The 21519-nt window shown below is 51.6% G+C and overlaps 1 protein-coding gene across 1 annotated transcript; it reads right to left on the bottom strand.

The window, feature by feature from the left end:
- Positions 1-15265: 15265 nt before the first annotated feature.
- Positions 15266-21250, bottom strand: SNAI1 (snail family transcriptional repressor 1). Its single transcript, XM_011365980.2, has 3 exons — positions 21094-21250; positions 19981-20514; positions 15266-16269 (listed from the first exon to the last, which is right to left on the bottom strand). Exons 1-3 carry the CDS (start codon positions 21173-21175, stop codon positions 16085-16087), a joined length of 801 nt encoding a protein of 266 aa, XP_011364282.1. The 5' UTR covers positions 21176-21250; the 3' UTR covers positions 15266-16084.
- Positions 21251-21519: the final 269 nt, after the last annotated feature.

Below are 21519 nucleotides of genomic sequence, written 5' to 3' on the forward strand. Positions count from 1 at the left end.
GGTCTGTGACAGGCAGGGCAGGCTCCCAGCTTCCAGGCCTGCCTGCCCTGCTGGGGCTGCTGCTGCAGCCAGATAAAAATGAGCTTCCCTCTGCAGGGCCCTGGAACCCGTTCCTCTGCTCACCTGACCCTTATCTGCGTGTCTTTAGCTTAAGAAACCTGTTCCCTACAAGCCAGAAATGGAGTCACCAGAAAGAAAGGGGAGGCTTTGTCTCCTCCTGCCTGGCTCTGTTCATTCATTCATTCATTCATTCATTCATTCCTCAGTCACTTATTGAGTACCTATTGTGTGCCAGGCAGAGACCGGAGGCTACAGCATTCTCATCCAGCTCACAGGCAGCTGGAGGACACTGAGGAGAAACAAGTGAATAACAAGACATATAATAAAATAGGAAAAATAAATCAGGGACGGAGGGCAAAGAGAAGGGCCTGGGGGTGGGGGTGTGTTTAGACAGTGGTTCGGGAAGGCCTCTCTAAGGAGGGAACCTTTAGGAGAGGCTGGAGGAAGTGAAGAAAAAGCTGGGGGGACACCCCGAGAAGGAACAGTGTTACACATGTAGGGAAAAGGAAGTCTGAGGTCTGGTTGCCCTGAGCTCTGCTTTCTGCCTTTCTGGAGTCTGACTCCGAAATTGGGCCTTCGGGACCTTGCCCCCTCTCCACTTCCCCATTCCAGGGTCATCTGCTTTCCCTTCCTCCATTCTTCCTCCCATTCCTCCCTCCCTCTTGCTCCTTCCAGCCCAAAGGCTCAGGATGTTCATTGCATAAGCACGTGTGCGACTATTTCTTTCCATGAATCCCTCAGTTGCCCTGACTGGAATGGAAGCTTGGGAGTCCACAGGCTGGTGGTTCTGCTCCCTGCCCTTCCCCCAGCATTTGGCACAGTGCTTGGCAGATGAGAAAACTGAGGTTCAGGGAGACACCAAGGCCGACTCCAGCCTCACCATGGCAGTCTTGGGGCTGGGCACTCAGCTCTGCCCCACTCCAGGTCCTGGGCCCATAACCTTGACCCGAGGGCCTCCTCTTCTGGATGCCCTGATTTCAAGCTTAACTCAGGACTCATCCCAAGTGGTGGGGAACAGCCCCAAAATCTGAACGTGCCGCCTTTCCTGAATATCTCAGCCTCAACTTGTGGCTGATGAAATCATGTGAATCGTATCCCTCAACGCCTAGCTTTGTCCAGGGCTTCCCATGCGCTGGCCACCAGTGCACGTATCAGCTCATTTAATCCCGCACCCAGCAGAGGAGGCTTGGACCCATTTTACAGGGGAGGAAGTGGAGGCACCGAGAAGCAAGGCGCCTGGAAGGGAGTAACCAGGGGCAGTAATGAGCCGGGCTGAGCTGCACGGTGCTTCCTGCTCCCTCCACCTGCCAGGCGGTCGGTGGCAGGGGGTGGGGGCGTCGGGGAATGCGCGGGGGTGGCAGCCCGAGAGCCCGGCTCACGTTTCCGCCCGGCCCCGCAGCCCCCTCCGCCCCTGGCCGCCGCCGCTGCTGGCGGCCCCCTCATTAAGGCGCCTTGCCTTCCACCTCCGAATTTTCCACGCAGGGTTAGCCTGGCGACGCGCTGTCTGCGGGCCCCATAAAGGCCGCCGTGTGCTGCATTCGTCTCGCTGGAGGCCGGCGGGGGAGGGGCCGGCGGCCTGGAGGGGCGCCCGGCCTGCGAGGGTGGGGGCTGCAGCCGCGGGGCCCTGGCCTGCTCCTTGCAAGCAGGGCCCCCTTCCCGAGATGCAGCCTGGAGAATTTGCACATTGATAAACATACATTTAAAAACAAAACAAAACAAAAACACCAGCCGGCATTTATTGAGCTCTTCTAAAAGTGCCAAGAGAACTTCAGAATGGCGTGTCTCATGAGACGCCCCCCTAGCAAACTCAGTGTGAGAAAAGCGTCTCTGAAGCCCGTTTTGTAGGAGAGAAATCATGTTCCGCGGAGTTGAAATAAATTGTCCAAGGTCACACAGGAGGGGGTGGGGTCACTATAATGAGACTGAGCACAGCTCAGGCTTCTCTGAGGAGCACCTACTATGTGCCAGACACTGTTCTAGAGATCAGGATATGGCAGTGAACAAAAGACAAAACTCCCTACCCTCCATGCCTGGGGGAGACAGACATGGGCCAATAAACACCTAAAATAAAGTGTCAGAAGCTGGTGAGTGCTCCCGGGGGTGGGTGGGATAAAGCAGGGGAGGAGGCGGGTCATGAAGGTGGTAGGGAGGGGCTCTGTGGGAGGGTTGGGGAGGGCATGACATGGTTCACTGGATGGTCAGGAAAGGTCTCTGAAGGTTGGGGTCACGTGGACATCTAGAGAAAGGGTGTTCCAGGCAGAAGAAACAGTGTGTGCAAAGGCCCTGGGGCAAGAGCTTACTTAGCTAGCATTTCTTCATCGTTTACTTCATCTTCATGCATTATCTTTTTCCATTCTTTTCAACCACTCTGCCAGTCCAGGAATCTGTATAATTCTCCTTTCTCAGCTGAGGAGTTTGAGAATCAGAGACATTAAGCTGCCTACCCAAGGCCTCTCAGCAGGTCAGTAACCAAGCTGGGGTTTAAACCAGGCCTCTTGCACTCATAATGATGTGATACATTGATGTGACATGGGCAAGGCTAGGGCTGATTCCCCATCTTTTAACACAGGGACTGGCCAGGGACTGAAGAGGGATGAAAAGGAGGAAGAATTTCAGATCAATGTCCATCTCGCACCCGTTGGTGGTGGGCTTCGTCCTGGTGACTCATCTCTATGTGAAGATGCAGGCAATCAAAATAATGCCTAACTTTTTTTTTTTTCAAAATTGACTCTGTGCCAAGCACTTTGCATACATTCGTGTATTCAACCCTCATATCAACCACTTTATGGATGGGGAAACTGGGACACAGACGGAAGCCCCTCGCCCAAGGTCAGTGGCAGAGCTGAGATTTGGACTCTAACGCTTGCACTCTAAACCCATACAGTGATGAAAATGATAGTCAAAAAGCCTCCAGCCAGCGTTTCCAGCATATCACATGTAAAAACTCTCCTCAGCCTAGGAAGTGCTACTTAGTTTTCTCCATTAGACTCATGAGGACACTGAGGCTGTGGGAGGGGCAGCATAGGACGGTGGCAGAATTCTCCTTGCTTAGACAATGTCTCTCCACACTCCCAGCTGAACCTTCGCAGCTGGGACAGGCAGGATGTGTGACCAGAAATCGAAGATCAGAAGAATCACAAAGCCCCCTTAAGTATCTGTGAGAGTATTGGTTAGCCCAGTAGAATGTGGGCAAAGGAAATAATCAGAAAAGAACCCCCGACAGACTAGGAGAAACTATCCGCAAAAGACAGCTGACAAAGAACTCGTATCCAGACTGTATAAAGAACTCTCCAAAGTCAATAATAAGAAATCAATTAAAAATGAACAGAAGATTTGGAATATTGTATAACTTCACTAATTAAGACATATGATTGTAAACAGTGCCTGGAAAGTTGTTCAAAATCATTAATCGTCAGGGAAATGCGAATGAAAACTACGAGATACCACGGAACACACGCTAAAATGGCTAAAATCTGAAAGACTTTACCAAGTGCAGAAGAGAATGGGGAGGAACTGGAACTCTCATGCATTGCGGGTCAGAAGGCAAAATGGTGCGGCCACTTTGGAAAACAGTTTGGCAGTCTCTTAAAAAGTTAAACATGTATTTATCATACAGTCCAGCAATTGCACTCCTGTATATTTACCCAAGAGACATGAAAACATATGCCCACACAAACACGTGCCCATGGATGCTTAAAGCAGTTTTATTTGTAATTGCCCCAAACTGGAAACAATCCAAAAGTGAAGAGTATATCTATACACAGTACATCCACACAATGGAATGCCACTTGGCTGTAAAAAAAGAATGAACACACAGCAACATGGATGAACTTCAAAATAATTATGCTTGGGGTAAGGAGCCAGACCCAAAAAGAGAACAGACCATATGATTCCATTGATATAATTTCTAGAAAATGCGAACTGGTCAATAGTAAGAGAAAGCAGATCACCAGTTCCTTGGGGGTGAGGGGAAGGGAATAAGAAAGAATTCAAAGAAGAGGCATAAGAAACTTTTGATGGATATTTTCTCTATCATAATTGTGCTAGTTTCACAGGTGTATACATGCGTCAAAACTTATCAAATTTTGACCTTTCCATATAGCAGTTTAAGTCAATTACATCTTGAAAAAGCTGTTACACACACATACACATGCACACGCATACATACCAGATACCACTATTCACCTCTCAGGATGGCTAAAATAAAAACTAAAACCTGAGGCTACCAAGTGCTGACCAAGATGTAGAGCAGCTGGAACTCTCTCAGACACTTCTGGTGGGGATGCAACATGCACAAAGCTGTGGAAAACAATTAGGCAGTTTTTTAAATCAAGTTAAACACATACTTACTATACAACCCAACAACCCCATCTTAGATATTTACCCAAAAGACATGAAAACTTACGTCCACACAAAACTCTCCATGGGAATGCTTATAGTGGCTTTATTCATAATTGAAAAAAAACTGGCAACAACTCAAGTGTCCACCAGCTGCTGAGTGAATAAACAACCGTGGGGTACGCATCCAGCAGAATATCACAGCGCTGAAAAGGAACACAGTGTCGATACGCTCAGCAACGTGGATGAATCTCACAGACAGTATGCTGAGCAAAAGAAACTGGCTCCTGAGGGACTGGAATGTTCTGTTTCCTGTTTCTTAATCTGGGTGCTGGTCCCACGGGCAGGTTCGCTTTGAAAAAAAGGTACTGAGTTGAACAGTTCTGATGCGTGCATCTCTGTACGGTTGTTAGACTTCCATTAAAAATGAGAAGGGAAAAAAATTCAGGCAGTTCAGAAAGTAAAATGCGAGGTCAGTCTTCCTCCTGCTCTGAGCCCAGCCCCCCAGGCCTCCTGCACGGAGACCACCAGACACGGATGCCAATACACATCTGTATTTACTCTTGAAACATTCTAGAAGGGCCTGCCTCTACCTAGAGAAATTCTTCCCCCTCTCTTGGGTCCCTGGTTTTTTACTTTTTTTTATTTTTCTAAAAAGTCTTTTTGAGGGCTAAAGGTTAGATAAGGACCATGCAGTCAGACAAGTCTGAGTTCAAATCTATACTTGGTCCTTATCACCCGGGGTGAGAGGGGAGACCGTGGGCTAGTGCCTCCTCCGTCAGGGACTCCAGTCTCCTCGTCTGTAAAATGGGCATGTGATAGCAACAGCCGACGCATCTCCCAAGGGCTGTTGTGACAACCTTCATTCCTGGGCTCTAGAACTGGTTATTTCACCTCAGCCAACAACTCGATGAGCTGCGCCCTTCCACGGGCCAGGGTGAGGAGGGAGAGAGTGAGCAAGAAGACTCAGCCCTTCCTCCCTCCAAGCTCCTCTATGGCTCCCTAGTACCATATTCCACCAAGGTCATCCAGAGCCTTCTTTGATTAATTCAATAAATATATATGAGTGCCTGCTATGTGTCAGGCCCTGTACCAGGTGCTGTTCCTGCCCTCCCAGAGCTCAGATAGTCTGGTGGAGGAGGCTCTGGTCTGGGAAGGCGGGTGGGGCCAGGGAGGGAGTGAAGGGGCGGGGGTAGTAGAGTCCCAGGGTCTGTCCATCTGGTTGCTAATGTGAGGGGTTGGCGGTTAGACCCCAGGCCCTGGCTGAATATACAGGTGGGTAGGGGGAGGCACAGGGCGGTGCTGGTAGAGAGGAATGGAGGAAGGTCGAGAGAGAGCAGAATTGTAAAGAAATGTGTTTCATCGTTTTCCTGTCTCCTCTCCATGAGGGCCAGTTTTGTGAATTGGCACCGCCATCCACCACCCCCTTTCCAGGGTTCAAGCCCAGGTCCAGGAGCGCTGGAATCCTTCCTCTGCCTCCCCCTCCCCCATTCAGTCATGCTCCCCGCTCCCCGCTCCCAGCCGGTGCAGAGAGCCATCTCCCACCCACCTTCCTCCCACCGAAGCTCCAGCGGAAGCCACTGCCTGCAGGTGCCTCCTCCCTAGTCTCCCACTTCCTTTCTGTTCCCTTGGTCTGTTTCCCACACACAGCCTGAGGGAAGTCACTCCTCCGCACAAAATCCCCTGGTGGCTTCCCATGGCTTAGAATAAAATCCAAACACCTTTCCCACCTCATCTCCCACCTCCATCCCACCTCTGTCCCACGAGCCACACTCACCTCCTTGCCCTCGCTGAACACGCCAAGCACATGCCCACCTCAGGGCCTTTGCTCTTGCTGTTCCCTTTGCCTGCAGCTTCCTCCTCCCACTCCGGTTCTCTTCGCCTGGCTAACTCCTGCTCTTCACCATTTCCGAGAAGGGCTCCCCAAAGACCCCCGTGCCGCAGACTAGGCTCGTGCCCTCCTGCTGCAGTCTTTCCAGGTGACACTGCTCCCCTCGCTGGACTGTCGGCATCTTGAAAACAAGGACTTGTCTGTCTGCTGCCCCATCAGCAGTGCCTGGAACAGGGCCGAGCGCTCAGTCAGGACTCAGTGCGCATGTGCTGGATGCAGACATGACTGACCTACAGTCGCAGGGCCTCACAGCTGGAGCCGCAGAACTTCCGCAGACCTGCCCTCTTCCCAGAGAGACCCGGATGAGAGAGTCAGCGCTGAAGCCCATTGGGGCACCCCAGCCTCTCCTTCCCAAGGCAGTGGGCCCCACCCTGGCCTGGGGCAGGGAAAACCTAGTTCAAATCCTGGTGCTTCAGCAGAGATCCCAAGAGAAAGAAAAACGTATCAAAATTATACCTTATATATGGCCGTTTATTGCATGTCAATTACATTTTGAAAAATTGTTACACACACACTTACCTACTAAACTGGCTGAAATAAAAAATAAAAACAGTTGATAACAAAGTGCAGGCAAAGATGTAGTTAGTGCAAGTTGAATCCTGTCATTCATTGCTGTGGGCCACACACGACCTGAAGGGACTGGTCACAGCAGCACTCTTTATTAGAGCCGGAAAGCGGAAACAACCCACGTGGCCATCAGCTGACGAGTGGGTAAACAAAATTGCGGCATATTCATACAGTGGGATATTACGGGGCCCTAAGAATCTTGGAGTAGGACACATGCCACAACACGGATGAACCTCAAGAACATACGCTACGCGAAAGAAGCCAGACACAGAATGACACACGGTGGTTTGTGCGACCCATGTCTATGATTCCGTATTCGTAGGAGATGTCCGGAATAGGACAATCCACAGAGACAGAAAGCAGATTTCTGGTTGCCAGGTTTGGGGGAGGAGGAAACTGGGAGTGGCTGCTAAGGGACACAGCGTTTCTTTTTCTGGTGATGAAATGTCCTGGAGATAGATAGTGGGACTGTTGCACAACCCGGTGCATATACTAAAAACCACTGAACTGTATATACCCTTTAAAGGGACGAATTGTAGGGTACGTGAATTATATCTCAATAAAGCCATGAAAAAAAGCTTGGTGCCACCAATTTCCTCACAGCTGTGTGTCCTTGGGAAAAGCCCCTGTGCTTTCTGAGCTTAGTCTCTGCTTCACTCACTGGATGGGACTCCTTACAGCCAGTAAACAGCCCTGAGTGGCAAATGTCCACACTCTTGGTGAATAACGGACCCACCGGGGCTGGAGGATAGGCTGCTCATAGACACAGAGGCTGAGGACAAATTCAGCCCACGGTGGGCACCGAAGGACACCAAGGCATCACCCGAAAGCCTTCAAGGAAGTGACAGGGAGACCATGTTCACTAAGTGTGACTTCCTTCACCCTGGGACATTGCAAAGTCTTGAACATTGTTCTTCAGTGTGTGCGCGTGTGTGTGTTTCTGTTTAGAAAGAAAAAACATGCTCATCATAGAAAATTCAGACATCTATGAAGAAGAGAATTTGAACCCCAGCGACTCCACCATCCAGACAGAACCACCCTTTACCTCCCAGGCACACATTTCCCTGTCTGTGAGGACATAAGTGGATAAAAATGAAGGTAACATATTATGCAAATGAGACTATATGATTTTTTTTCGGGCAGCTCTGTGAGCTGCTTTCGTCACCTGTCAGTACATGTCAGCACCTTTAGAAGTAAACACATGACATCTAGTTTATCCGTGAAAATATTGATTGATTGTAAACCAAGAGATGCTCACTGTGAGGCAGCAGCAATAACATAGAAGCAGAAAAGGTGAAAACGGTGGAAAAATGGAATGCCCCCCTCTTCAGCAGCGCCTCCGCCTCCCGCCACAAACAGTGGGCACACACACAGCTCACAGAGCCCTCTTTTTTTAAATTTTCTTCCCCTCTCTTCTTTCCTTCCTGCCAGCAGGTATTCGTTGAGTACTAACCACTCATTCGTTCACTCATTCGATCCTTCAGGAAATATTTGGAGTACTTGTCATGCGCCAGACATTTTTCTTCCTCTGTTCCTGTGCTACATACACGATAGACATTTTAAAGGCGGTGTGGATATTTATAGAAGCGACGAAGTTTTCAAAATACGCAAGGACTCCCGTGAACACATCCAGTCCCCTCGTGCTGGGCATTTAGGTTGTTTATGGCGTTCTGCTCTTCTGAGAAGCACTGGGAGGGATGTGTTTATGTGCTTTTTATTTTATTATTGGGTCAAAGGTTGAACACGTTTTACTGATGTGCAAAGTGAGACCTAGAGAGGGCAGGGACTCACCCAGGGTTCCCAGTGAGGCATTGGTGGCACTCGAACCCACAAAGAAAGGGTCGAGAGTTTCTTAGGAAAGCCTTCCGACCAGCTCCAGGTCATTTCCCTGGGGTGAAATGCGTTTTCTTGGCTGAATCCGCCCCAAACACCCCCTGGAGCAAAACGTGGGGTTTCTCTCTCCTTGCTTCTGCCTTTTCCGCCTCCAACGAAGCACGTTTATTTTAGGCCATAGCACCAGCTAAACAGATGGTTTTGGGAGCTCAGGTTGCTCTCACCCGAGGCCCTTCCAGCTTGTACCCACAAAGCGGGGTGGTGGACACAAGACTTCATGGAGAATCTTCCAGTTCCCTCGGGGCCACTCAAGGTTCCAGGGGACACAGGATACCAGACCTGAGAGTCAGCAGGCCAGCTCTGGCCCCGAGACTTCACTAAGGATGAGGAGACCCAAAGAGCCAGAAACATTAGGATTATCCTGTGCGACCTTGGGAAAGTTCTCTACCTTTTTGGAGCCTTGATTCCTCTATCCGTAAAAGGGACATAATAATAGCCAGTATTTACTGGAGGCTTCACTTTGTGCCAGGCCCGGGGCCAAGCAATTTCTAAGTATTCATTCATTTAATCTGCACAACAACCCCGAGAAGGAGGGGCTGTTCTTCAGATGAGGAAATGGACACAGAGAGGTTGAGCCACCTTGCTCTAGGTCACACAGCAGGTAGGCAATGGAGGAGAGATGTGAGCCCAAGCGTCTGGCTCCAGCAACAAACACTTAACCACCATAGGCCCACCTCTTATACTCAGACTGCCTAGGGTTGTCTTCAGATTAAATCAGACAATCTAGGCAAAAACCGGTAGTGAACCCTCCTAAAATGTTAACTGTTATTATTATTGTTATTGTTATTTGCCTGACCTGATGGCTTTTTGCCTCATTGGTTTTTATTTCCCTCAGTTGCTGAAAAATCCAGGCACAATTTCGTCCCAAATATCTATGATGCCACCCTTTCTTCTGCCTCACCTGCCACCGCAGACGAGGGCAGGGGCCTCCCTGCTGCTAGCCTTGCTCCACGCAGCTGCCCAAGTGACCCTCTCGAAGAATAAACCCATTCGCGTCCCTCCTCTTGCGCGAACCTTCTCTTGGCTCCCCAGTGCGCTCAGGATAAATCTAGAATTTCCCCTCAGACCTGCCCCAATCCCAGCTGACTTCGCCCACCTTGGCTGGCTCTAGTACAGTTCCCCCCACCTACCACCCACCGCACCTACTCACGCACCTACTCTGAGATCGGGGGTGGAGAGAGCTTTGGCCTTTGGTTCTCTATCTTCCAGGAGCCATCGGGGCAAAATCTGACTCCCCAGGTCTCCTCCGAAGGCCCCCCTCCAGCTTCCCCACTCTCCCTCAGCGTTTGGGACCCATTCCAGGCCCTAAGATATGTTCAAGTCCCAACTCCCAGAAACGCATGTGATCTTATTTTGAAACAGGGTCTTTGTAGATGTCATCAAGTTAAGATGAGGTCATACTGGGTCAGTGGGCCCTCGGCCAATCACGGGTGTCCTTATGAGAAGAAGAGAGAACACGGAGAAATAAGGACAGGAAGAAGGCCACGTGAAGATGGAGACAGAAATCAAAGTGATGCAGCTACAAACCAAGGAGGGCCAGGATCGCCAGGGGCCCCCAGAAGCTGGAAGAAGCCAGAAGGACTCTCCCCTAGAGCTTTAGGAGGGAGCCCTGCCTTGCTGACACTGCATTTCAGACTTCTAGTCTCCAGAACTATGAGAGAATAAACTTCTGTTGTTTTAAGCCACTCAGCTGGTGGTAATTTTTCATGGCAACCCCAGAAAACTAATCTATCACCCAACTGTGGGTGCCCAGAGTGGGTCCGAGGCCCGGGGTGTAGAGGGGAGTCTTGTCACATGGGTGGTCCTGCCCTCATGGAGTTCCTGGTCTGCAGGGAATATCCCCACCCCACCCAGGTACCACCCGGGTCCATCCCCCACTCCCATATCTGCACACGTGTTTGGCTGCCTACCTGGCTGGAAGTTTCTAGAAGGCTGGTTAAAGGACAAAAAGGGGCCCCTCTATGTGTGAGATTCTGGGCAAGCGAGTGCAGTAAGTAAAGACACAGACTCTGTTCTCCTTGAAAAGTTTTAATTACATCCACCCCAAAGGTAGAAAGAACAAAATGACACCAGTAATAAAAAAAAATAAAAAAAATAAAAAACCTCGGGGTTCAAATCCCTGCTTCGCCACTACTCGCTGTGTGACCCTCTCTTTGTCTCGGTTTCCTCTTTCTGGAGTCGGCTGTGAAGGTTTAATGAGTTAATCTCTGTGTGGCACTCAGCACAATGCCTAAAAGTGCTGAGCACTTCACAGAAAGTGCTCCATAAAAGTGATCACGCTGTGTTTCCTAGGGGCGCACATATACCCGCTCATCACTCATTCCGCCAGGTTTGACTGAGCGCCTCGCCTCCTGCGTTGGAGACGTGAGGCACCGGGGACTGGGCAGTGAAGAAAGCGGACGCAATTTCCACCCATGTGAAACTGACGTTCTGGTGGGGGAGACAGTCACCGGAGAAGCTGCGAACGGCGAAATATATGGTTTGTCCGACGGTGACAAGCGCTATGAAGAAAAACAACAGGGGAGGTCACTGGAATGCAAAGGCGAGAGCGCCGGTGGGGAAGCCAGCTACGTGGCTCTCTCAGGCGGAGTCCTCCTGGCAGAAGGACTGTAAGGGCAAAAGCCCGGAGGTGGCAGAAGGCCCCCTGTGGCTGGAGTGGGTGATGGGGTGGGAAGGGAAAAAAGGAGAGGTAATAGGGCCGGATCTGTAGCTCCCTTTGGGCCGAGGCGAGCATTTTGGCTTTTTCTGTGAGTGAGATTGGAGCTCTGCATGCATGTAAATATATATACTTATTTTCTGTAAACTAAGCTTTTCGTTGCAACTCACTGGGGACAGTAAAGACATAGATTAGAGATAGGACATGCTGATCTCATCATTGGAATCTCACATCTAATCTTTTCATTTTTTTAAATGAAAGAATCCATTCCCATAATATGTGTGAAATTGACAATGCGAAAGCAAAGAACAGCAGGACGTGTGGGAGGACCCAGATCCCTGCCCACTTGAGTACCCCCATCCCAGCTCAAGGGACACCCAGGAGTAGCTGCCAGGTCACTAATGGGGCCCAGATGTGCCCAGAGGTGGCCCTGGCCCCAGACCTGCCTGTCTGGGCATCTTGAATGGCAATTGGCTTTAAAGTCAGTCTATTTTCTGGACTCATTTTAAAGAAAAGCCCCGGGGGTTGGGGGGGGGCATCTAATGGCCCCACCAGACTCTGCCTCTCCCCATCCCACAGCTCTGAGCTGCTGCCCGGACAGAGGACGGAAAGTTCTTCCCTACAGTAGAAAGCCAAGCAGTAAAAATAGAAGGAATGATGGCGCTAGAAAAATCACCATTTGGCAACCACCATAGTAGTAATTGATTTAGGCAAAAATCACCAGTGAGGGCTTAAACTCGTGGGTGGAAGTTTGAGGAGAAACAGGATATTCACATGGCCTCGGAATGTCTCCCCGCAAGATGCAGATTAAGTACCGAAGGGGAAAAAGAGGAACTTTATCCAGGCAAAAGCTGGCAGACACCACCTTAACCAAGTGGTCAAAGGTTGACGCCACTAGTAATGCTTCAAACTGACCTCGTGTGCCTCCCGATAGCTTGCTCTACGAAAGACACGACGCTATTTCTGGGGTTCTGCCCAAACTGCACAACCCGAAATTAATCACGAGGAAGCATCAAGAAAGTTCGATTTGGGGAACATTCTACAAAAGAGCTGGCCTGCAACTCTTCAAATATGTCAGAGTCACAAAAGACCAAAAAAGGAGCCATCCCAGAATAAAAGAGTAAAGAGACAGATCGAGGAAATGCGACCTGTGATCCAGGGTCTGTCCCTGCCCCCACATCCCAAAGGGCTGTGGAGGACCTCACTGGGGCAGTTGGAGAAACTGGATTACGATTGTGGATTAGACAATAGCATTGCACCAAAGCTAAATTCCCTGATTTTGATCATTGAATTATGGTTATATGAGAGAATGTCTTTGTCCTTAAAAAAAATACATGCTCGTATATTTAGAGGTTAAGGGGCATCATGTCTGCAACTTACTCCCAAATGGCTCTGAAAAAAATAACATGAGGCTCTGTCTGTGCGTCTAGAGAGAAAAATGCAAACGCGATAAAACGTTAACATTTTGAAGATTCTGAATGAAAGATTCCAGTTTATTGTACTTCTCTTGCAACTTTTCTGCCCGGTCAAAATTATTTCAAAATAAAAAACTTTAAAAAAAAAAAAAATCTAAGAAACTGCCTCCCTTATCCTTTCCTCTTGTCTCCATCTACCCCATTCCACCTCCTGTGACCCCCTACCAAGAGGATGCTTTTATTAGATTATTGTAAATCCTTCTAGAGTTTCCATAGGCAAATACAAACAAGAACGAGAATGAATAACACGCTCATTTGGGCCCTTCTTCTTCCCACAAAAAGGAGCGTGTGATTTTTTCCCCTTAGCAATGTGGCTGTTCCATGTCAAGTGGGGCTGCTCCGTCCTCACTCTTTTTAACCCCACCCCCACCCCCACCCTGACCTGCAGGGCGTCCGATGTCCCCTTTTGATGACTCCGAGTAACTCGTACCCGCAGTGCCACTGGCACAAGGGCCACGATCCTTCTTAAATTCAGTCTTCCCTCAAGGCCTGCACACCCTGGCCCTCTAACGCCATCCTCCCGGTGTAAGAGGGAAGCAGGCATTATCACCTCCCCCACTTAAAAGCCCCAGTGGCTGCCCTCTGAGCTGGACTAAAATCCCAACTCCTCACCAGCCTCAAGGGCTCTGCAGGGTCTGGGCCAGCTCCCCAATCCCACTCTACCTCCCCAGCGGCCCCCAGCCCCCCTGGTCTCTCTTGGGGTTGGGGAGGCAGCTCTTCCCAGCCCCTAAGCCTTTGCACTTGCTGCTTCCTCCCCTGACTGGAACTTTCTCCTCCTTCAGGCCTTCTCAGGAGGCTGCCTCTCCAGCTCTCCCTCCCTTATCTGAGGGAGCCCCACCCCACCGCTCTCTAGCACGTGCTCACTTTAATTCCATCTTGGCACCATCACTGTAGGAAAGCGTCTTGTTTATTTAATCACTTGTTTGTTTTCTGTCTCCCCAGCTAGAACATAAGTTCCGTGAGTGTGGGGACTGTCCATCTGTCCGTGGCTGTAATATGCCCTGGCATACACCGAGCCCATCAAAACCAACTGAATGAATGCCCCTTTACAGTCTGGGGAGGAAGGCACTGTTATCGCCCCATTTTACAGAGGCAGAGTGGGGAAGAGTCTTGCTCCAGGCACCCTGAGTGTCGAGGGCACCGGCCAGGCATACCTGGCTCCCAGGATGATAGGAGCCTGGTGGACCCAATTTCAAACGCCAACTGGGAGGTTTCACCAGGCCCGGACCTCTGGATGAAGTCATTTATTCATTCACCATCAATGTCAACACCTACTGTGGAGTGGCTGTAAATGGCAGCCCAGGGATGTGGGGCACAGTAGGCCTTCAGCAAACTGGTGCCCAGCCCCGCATCCCCCCAACTCTCTAACTTCCCTTCAGGGAGGCCTGCTACAATTTGGCGATTGTTAGAGAACGTTTTTTTTTTTTTTTTTCTTTTGGGAGGAAAGCTGCAAGTCATTAAGGGCTGCTCCCGGCCTGCGGGTCACCATTTCCTGTTTAGAAGAAAGAATCATCTCTCCTTTGGAACATGAAGCTCCCCCCACCCCCAGCCTGACTCCGGGGCTCCAGAGCTCTGGGACGCCTGCACGCCTGCTCAGTTCCCCCGCAGGAAACTGGCACCTTCAGCACCTTTTGTGCTCAAAAAGGACACTCATTTTCTCCCGGCCCCATGAGGGCCCCAGAGGTGAGGTCACCACAACAGCCAGCCAGCCAGGAGTGAATTATCCCAGCCCAGGACGCAAGCTGACCGTCTTCCCTGTCCTGTCCTTGAGCAGGAAGCTGAATGACCCCTACCCTTTGGCCTGGCTTCTCACCCTCCTGGCTCCAGCCAGCCAATTTCCTTGCATCAAAGGCCATTTGGTACCCAGCAGCCAGACAGAGGTGTGGGTCTGACAGGGAGGCTGGAGCGGGGCCCAGAGCCCTTGGAAACAGGAAGGACATCCTCTGTCCCCCTTCTTGCTCATTGCATTCCACTCCCTCAGCGGCGAAAGCAGCCGATCTCTCTCCCAAAGTCCTGGAGTGCTGGGCAAAACCTGTCTAGTTGATAAGACCCAGGGAGCCAGCTTCTCACTCTCGGGGCCTGGTCAGCTTCAAAACGGGAGAATGAGAAAATAAATAAGGGCCACGATTTAGAAAGTGCAGGAACCCACTGCTCACCCGGGTCACAGGTGTTTCCCAACCTCTACTTCACACAGGACACCAGGCTCGGAGGAAAACCCATTTGCACAAACAAGGTCCCAAACTGTCAAATCCAAGAATCCAAAGTCACATGATGTTTAAGAGGACATGATTTAAGGCTGTGTCAGGAATATCCACGAATCCCTGCCCTTTCCCCGCTCCCCAAAGGCCCTTTGAAATACCCACTCCTCTAGAAAACGAGACTTTCTTATATATAAATTAACCACTTTATTGAATATCAATAAATTGTACATATAACTATACAAAACGTTTCCTAGTACAAAATGTTGCTTGCAATATAAATACCAGTGTACCTTTAAAAAAATGTAAACATCTTCCTCCTGGGCCCACCTGTCGGGCCCCGAAAATAGTTCTGGGAGACACATTGGTAGGGCCCAAGCACCCTACTTGGGCCCAGGACAAGTGATGGCAATTACTCACATTCCCTTCTGAGATGCTGTTAAATCGCCCATGAAAACAGGTGCCACCATGACAAACAGGAGGCTGAAATAGCTGCCCAGGCATCCTGGGGTCTAGACGCGTCCTCGCGTCAGTGAGGACCCCTGGCAGGCCCCCCAGGTGCCCCTGGGGGTGGATTACTCAGTCAGTCACACCTCCTGAAGGGGCGGCCTGAAGGATTCTGGGGGCGAGGAGTGGGGTCTCCTGAGTGGGTGGGAGACTCCTATCAGCCTAGTCGGTTTTTGTTCTGCAGCTTGAAGCAGCTGTATCCAAGCTTTGGATACACAAACCCACATAGAAAGCCAGCTCCGGAATGCTGGGGGCAGCGGCTGGGGTCTCCACTGCAAGCCACCCTCCCATCAGCCGTCCACAGAAATGTCTACAGAAAGGCCTCTTTCAGAGACAACTGGAAAAGTGTCCTCAGCATCCTGTGGGGCCAACGCAGCCAGAATCGGAGCTCAGAAGGGAATTCCATGGTGGCGAGAAGGACGTGGGGGTCCTTCTTTCCGGAGTTGGGGGGGGGCCCACTGCAGGGGAGGGTCTGGAGAGGCGGAAGGAGACTTGAGGGTCAACGGGGGCCCCCCGAGCAGCCCGACTCTTGGTGCTTGTGGAGCAGGGACATGCGGGAGAAGGTCCGGGAGCACGTCTTGCACTGGTACTTCTTGACGTCCGAGTGCGTCTGGAGGTGCGCCCGCAGGTTGGAGCGGTCTGCGAAGGCACGACTGCAGTGGGGGCAGGAGAAGGGCTTCTCTCCTGGAGAGAGAAGGCAGGGAGTCGGTGAGAATGCTAAGTCACTCGGGACAACAACTGTCATTTACTGAAGTCTCTACCGAGCCATCCCGGACCCCTAAAGGAGTCCCATGACCCAGAAAAACCAGGCTATATCCAGTGGGAGTTCTGCCGCTTCCCACTGTGTGACCCCGAGTGAGTCAGCTGGCTTCTGAGCCTCCATTTGCTCTTCCATAAAATGGGGTTATTCGTTCCCCACTCATAGGGGTTGATCATTGAGAAAAGGTGGAATAAAGGACTTATCCACACAGTGCCGGCAGGAAGTGCTCAACAAACAGCAATGACGATGATTGCATTTACAGAACACTCACTTTGAACCAGGAACAGTGAGTGAGAAGCAGTTTATACTTATCTCATTGAAGCCGATCCTCGCCTCAGGTTAGAGATGGTGAAATTGAGGCACTGGAAAAGTTTAGTTATATGCAGGGTCACCCAGCAGGAAGCAAGCAGCCAGACTCCAGAGTCCTTGATTAACAACTACACAGACTGCCTCTCAGTTAAAGGGGCTGGGTGGGTGTTCCTTATTATCATTCCTGGATCAACGTCATCTGGGGACCAAGCTTAAGAGTCAGCCTTAAAGGCCTCCTCAGCCGCACACCCGCCCATCCCTGCACGTTTGGCGGCTGCTCTGGGCTGCTTCCCCATTGAAATGGATCACACTAGGCGTAATTTCAAGTCTCCCTGTCTGCCCCGCAATCAGGCTGAGTCCCATGAAGGCAGCAGCCTCCCCTGAATCTATTCTGAGCCTCCAGCCTGGCTCTGGGACCCCCAAGAGGCTACAGAAACCTTTTACTTCAGGACTTGCTTAAAACCTCTCCCCACCTGGGACCCTTCTCGCCACCTGCTTCACCAGGACTGTGTTGGGAAGTCTTACACATCGGGCTGGGAACACAGTCAGTGCTTGTGCAACGAGTAAGTTTGTTTTGGTTTTTTTTGTTTTTAAGGTCTCAGAGGAGCCCGATCCTTTGCTCACCGCCAGATAACCCTGTTCACCAACTTTTCATAATTCTTGCCCCAACCAAGAGGATGTATATAGTTCATGGTCCAAAAACTTAGAGTGTTGTTTTGTTTTGTTTTGTTTCTTGGGGGTATAGCCTTAAACAAACACTTATCAACTTACCAGCTATGTGCCAAGCAAGGACTATTCTATAATACTGAATATTCTTTTCCAAAAAATACAATTCTCTTATCCTCCCACTTCCAGCCTGACCAGCCCCTAGGCCATGGCCCACAGGTTAAATCCCAGTGCTGGAATTCAATAGCAGGGAATGAATGAATTCCATCAGCCTACTGGGTGCCTGGGGCATTGCACTGGGCATGGGAGGGAGGGATCCAGAAGTCAGATGCCTGAGGGTGACTGCGAACAGCCCATTCAAGAGCTCAGGCTCCTGAGGCAGAGGGGGCTACCTAACTGGAGGACAGGGGGATGTAATTTGCTCTGCCATGATTGAGTACTCTGCATACCAGGCCTGCAGTTTTGATGCTTGCATTCTACAAGGTCTAAGTGAAGTTCTTCCTCATTCACACACTCTCTTGTGAACTGAGGGCTTACTGTAAGCAGATCAGGTAAATGGGAGGGACTGAGTCCTGTACTCCACAGGGTACAGAAAGCCACTGCCTTCTCACACCCTTGGCAGAGGTGAAGAAGCCCTGCCTCCAGTCTTACAAGTTATGACTTGGGAAAGTAAATTCCTTCTCTGTGCCTCAGTTTCTTTATCTGTAAGGTGGGGATTATGGCACCTCCCTCCTAAGGCTGTTGACGGAGTTACAGCGTTAACACAGGTAGGTGAAGGAAGCCTGAACTCTGAACACTGACTCCCACACAGCAAGTGCTCAGTGAACATCACCTTCATGTTAGGTGTGATTAACGTAGGTCTGAACAAAGGGGGAAGGAGGCCTTGTAGGATGTGATGGGGCAAGGGTTTGTGCACAAGCTGGAGACATAGACCTCCACCCCTCACTGAACCCCCCCCCCCCCCACACACGCACGCCTTTATGGTGCTCCTGGCGAGTGTGAAATCGGCACCAGGCCGGCGGGGACAAAGGCCGCCGAGGGGGGCACTGTATATGCGATACTCCCTGGATTAAAGGGGCCTGACACGATGCAGGCCAGCAGCTGCGGCCCAGAACAGGTGCTGGGCACCGCTGCCCCATGCACCTGCTCCACCCGCCAGCCCCCACCCTCTGGGGCCACCATTAAGGCACACAATGGGTGTCAATGAGGATGGCAATGGTGCATTTCAACAGGCTTTTTTTTTGTGTCTGAGCCATGCCTTTACAATATAATAATGTCTCGTGGGAGGAGAGAGAAAAGGGAAGGGGGGTCACCCCAGGGCTTCAACTCCCTCACCCCCAGATAGAGCCCTCATCATCTGGATAGGCACCCAGGACTGAGGTCAGGTGGTTGGACTTTTACATGATAAAATCAGGGCCATTTGTGCACAAAGTAAGAGAAATGGGTAGCTACAGTCTGCAAGCTGGGGAGGATGCCAGGGCCGCTTTGTAGGAATATTAATGACACCAATAATGCCTGCAAAATACATTACTCACAAATCACCCCTCTGACCCTCATGGCTCAGAGGTCAGCTACGGGGCCAGAAAATGCCAGAACTGAATCTCCAACCTGCCAGCAGCTTGACCTCAAAGCCGATAGTATGACCCTTGAACCTCCCTCAGTCTCTCCAAAGAGCAGCCCCAAACACTGTAGCTTCCACCAGTCAAGTCCTGAGAAGTGGCTACCTTTTGCCCATTTCCACAAAGTTAAAGGACAGAAGAGGCTCAATTTCACAATATTCTACACATCTAGTATTAAGTTTTCGAAACACCAAGACGTAACCGTGTTTTTTGCCAGTAAAGGTGTTCCCAGGTCAGCAAGATAGGATTGAGTTTATCTACTCCACAGTGGGGGTGTGGAGAGCAGGTCTGAGAACCCTCAGGATAATAACTTACTATAAAGTGATTAAGAAGCCACCGAATCTTGAGAGCCACCCTATAAAACTCTATCTTAATCCACCCTATATGATTATAGGATCATAATCATGTGGCTCAGAGAGGTTAAGTCACTTGCTAAGTGACACAATATGGAAGCAGAACAAATACCAACTACCAATTTTTGTGCATGCTTATCATGCACCAAGGACCATCCCAGGTGCTTTTCGGATGCTTTCTTTCATTAACCAACACAGAACACCAACCCCTCCCCAGAATTCTTATGCTCAGGTTACAGATGAGGAAACTGAGGCTCAGAGTGAAACATCAGCCCAAAGTTTGGGGAAGTTCTCAGAGCAGGATTCAGAACCAGGTGGGGGGTCTAACAACATCCTGTCTGGCTGGGGTGAGGGTGGGATGGGGGAGGGCAGAGCAGTGAGGGCCCCTTCACACCTGGCTCCACAGCAAGGTGTTGGTTGCACCTTTCCCATACCCAGCTCCAACCCATTTGGCCGAGAAACAGACTGCAGAGGGACTTGTAAAGTTATCTACTGAGCCCATCTGCTCAGCTGATGAATGAATGAATGTTTCTGCCAGACATTTCAGAGAGCCAGGCCCCTGAACTCTTGGGCTAGAAGAAGTCAGGAGACTCAGTTTCCACAATCTGAAAATAAGAGCAAGGCCAGTCTCACAAGAGCTGGTACAGGCAGGGGTGGAGAGGGGCAGCCGGCCTCCGGGGACACTCACCGGTGTGAGTTCGGACGTGGCCCTGTAGCAGCCAGGGCCTAGAGAATGCCTTCCCGCAGGTGCTGCAGACGCAGGGCAGCGTGTGGCTCCGGATGTGCATCTTGAGGGCACCCAGACTGATGTACTCCTTGTTGCAATATTTGCAGTTGAAGGCCTTGCGAGACTGGGGGTCCTTGGCCCCGGAGAGCCCGGCCAGCTGCTTGAGCCCAGGCAACGGGCCCAAGCCTGAGAAGGCAGCATAACCCTCCGCCTCCAGGGAAGAGGCTGAGGTGGAAGAGAAGGACGAAGGCGCCGGCGAGGGCGGGCTAGGGGGCTGGGAGCCTTTCCCACTGTCCTCATCCGACAGGGAGGTCAGCTCCACAGCCTTGGGGATCTCCTGGGCCAGAAGGGAGGCCCGGCCGACAGGCTGGGCTTGGGGTGCCAGGAGAGAGTCCCAGATGAGTGTGGGCAGGGAGGCCGTGGGATTGAGGACCTCAGGAGGTGGGATGGCCGCCAGCAGGTGGGCCTGGTCGTAGGGCTGCTGGAAGGTGAACTCTGAAGGGAGAGAGAAAGGGGCAGGGGCAGGCATTAATTAGATCAGTCAGTCAAGAAACATTAGCCTGATGTGGGACAGCGGCTGAGTGGGGCCGCAACTCAAGGGGGTCATTCCTCCGGAGTTCCCCAAGTCCCCAGCTTGAAGCGAGACCTCAGCACCCCAAGCCCCAATCACCTCAGCTCAAAGGCACCGCCCCGTTCCACTCTCCCTCCTCACACACATCTCTTCTCCCACCCCCTCCTTCAAATCCTCTGGACTCCGGACTCTTCCCAGACCCTGGCCGGTGTCTCTCCCAAAAAGCGCCTCCCCACGCCCGGCCTCATTTCTCACTCGCGGGGCTCCCTCCGCCTCTCCGCGGCCGGGAAGTGCGCTCAAGACCAAGACCACCGCCCTCTACAAGCCCTCCCTCAACCGCCGGATCCACCTGCCCCGGGCCCCTCATACCCCTCTTCACATTTCCCCACGCCTTTGACTGGCTTTTGGCCCCTCGATCTTGTCCCCAAGTCCCCCTCCTCTAAAGTGGCCCCTTCGCTTGTCTCTCCGAAACACCCCCGGGGTCCGGCGCCCCGTCCACCCACCTGGAGAAGAGTCGTGCAGCTCGCTGTAATTGGGCCTCCGGCGGGAGCACGCCGACTTCCTAACAAGGAAAGAGCGCGGCATGGTGGCCGAAGCAGCTGGGGGTCGCCGAGTCGCGCAGTGGTCGCAAAGCCCTCCACACGCGAGGCCGCGCCGCTGCGCTGTGAGTAGAGACCAGCGGCCAACTCCTTTAAGTACGCCAGCCTGGGAGGGGGCGTGGCTGGCGGAGGTCACGCCCCTTTGTCACCTCTGCACCAATGGAGGAGAGCCTTCGCCGGAGGCCACGCCCCGAGCAGGTGCGCCGGAGGCTGGCGGGGCTCGAGCCGCGTGGCGCTGGGTGTAGGGTGGGGCCGCTCCGAGGCCGGGTGGTGGGTACTACACTGACCCGCGGGGTGGCGAGCTGCCGGGAGCGGGGCGCTGGACGCAGG

The sequence above is a fragment of the Pteropus vampyrus genome, unplaced genomic scaffold (genome assembly GCF_000151845.1).
Source record: "Pteropus vampyrus isolate Shadow unplaced genomic scaffold, Pvam_2.0 Scaffold117, whole genome shotgun sequence".
Lineage (NCBI taxonomy): Eukaryota > Metazoa > Chordata > Mammalia > Chiroptera > Pteropodidae > Pteropus > Pteropus vampyrus.

Bases quoted from the DNA above. Each gene is read 5' to 3' on its own strand.
- SNAI1 (XM_011365980.2), bottom strand. From the start codon at position 21,175: ATGCCGCGCTCTTTCCTTGTTAGGAAGTCGGCGTGCTCCCGCCGGAGG. The intron at 20,515-21,093 runs GTGGGTGGACGG...CTCTCCCTTCAG, and splicing joins GCTGCACGACTCTTCTCCAG to AGTTCACCTTCCAGCAGCCC. The intron at 16,270-19,980 runs GTGAGTGTCCCC...TTCTCTCTCCAG, and splicing joins CCACGTCCGAACTCACACCG to GAGAGAAGCCCTTCTCCTGC.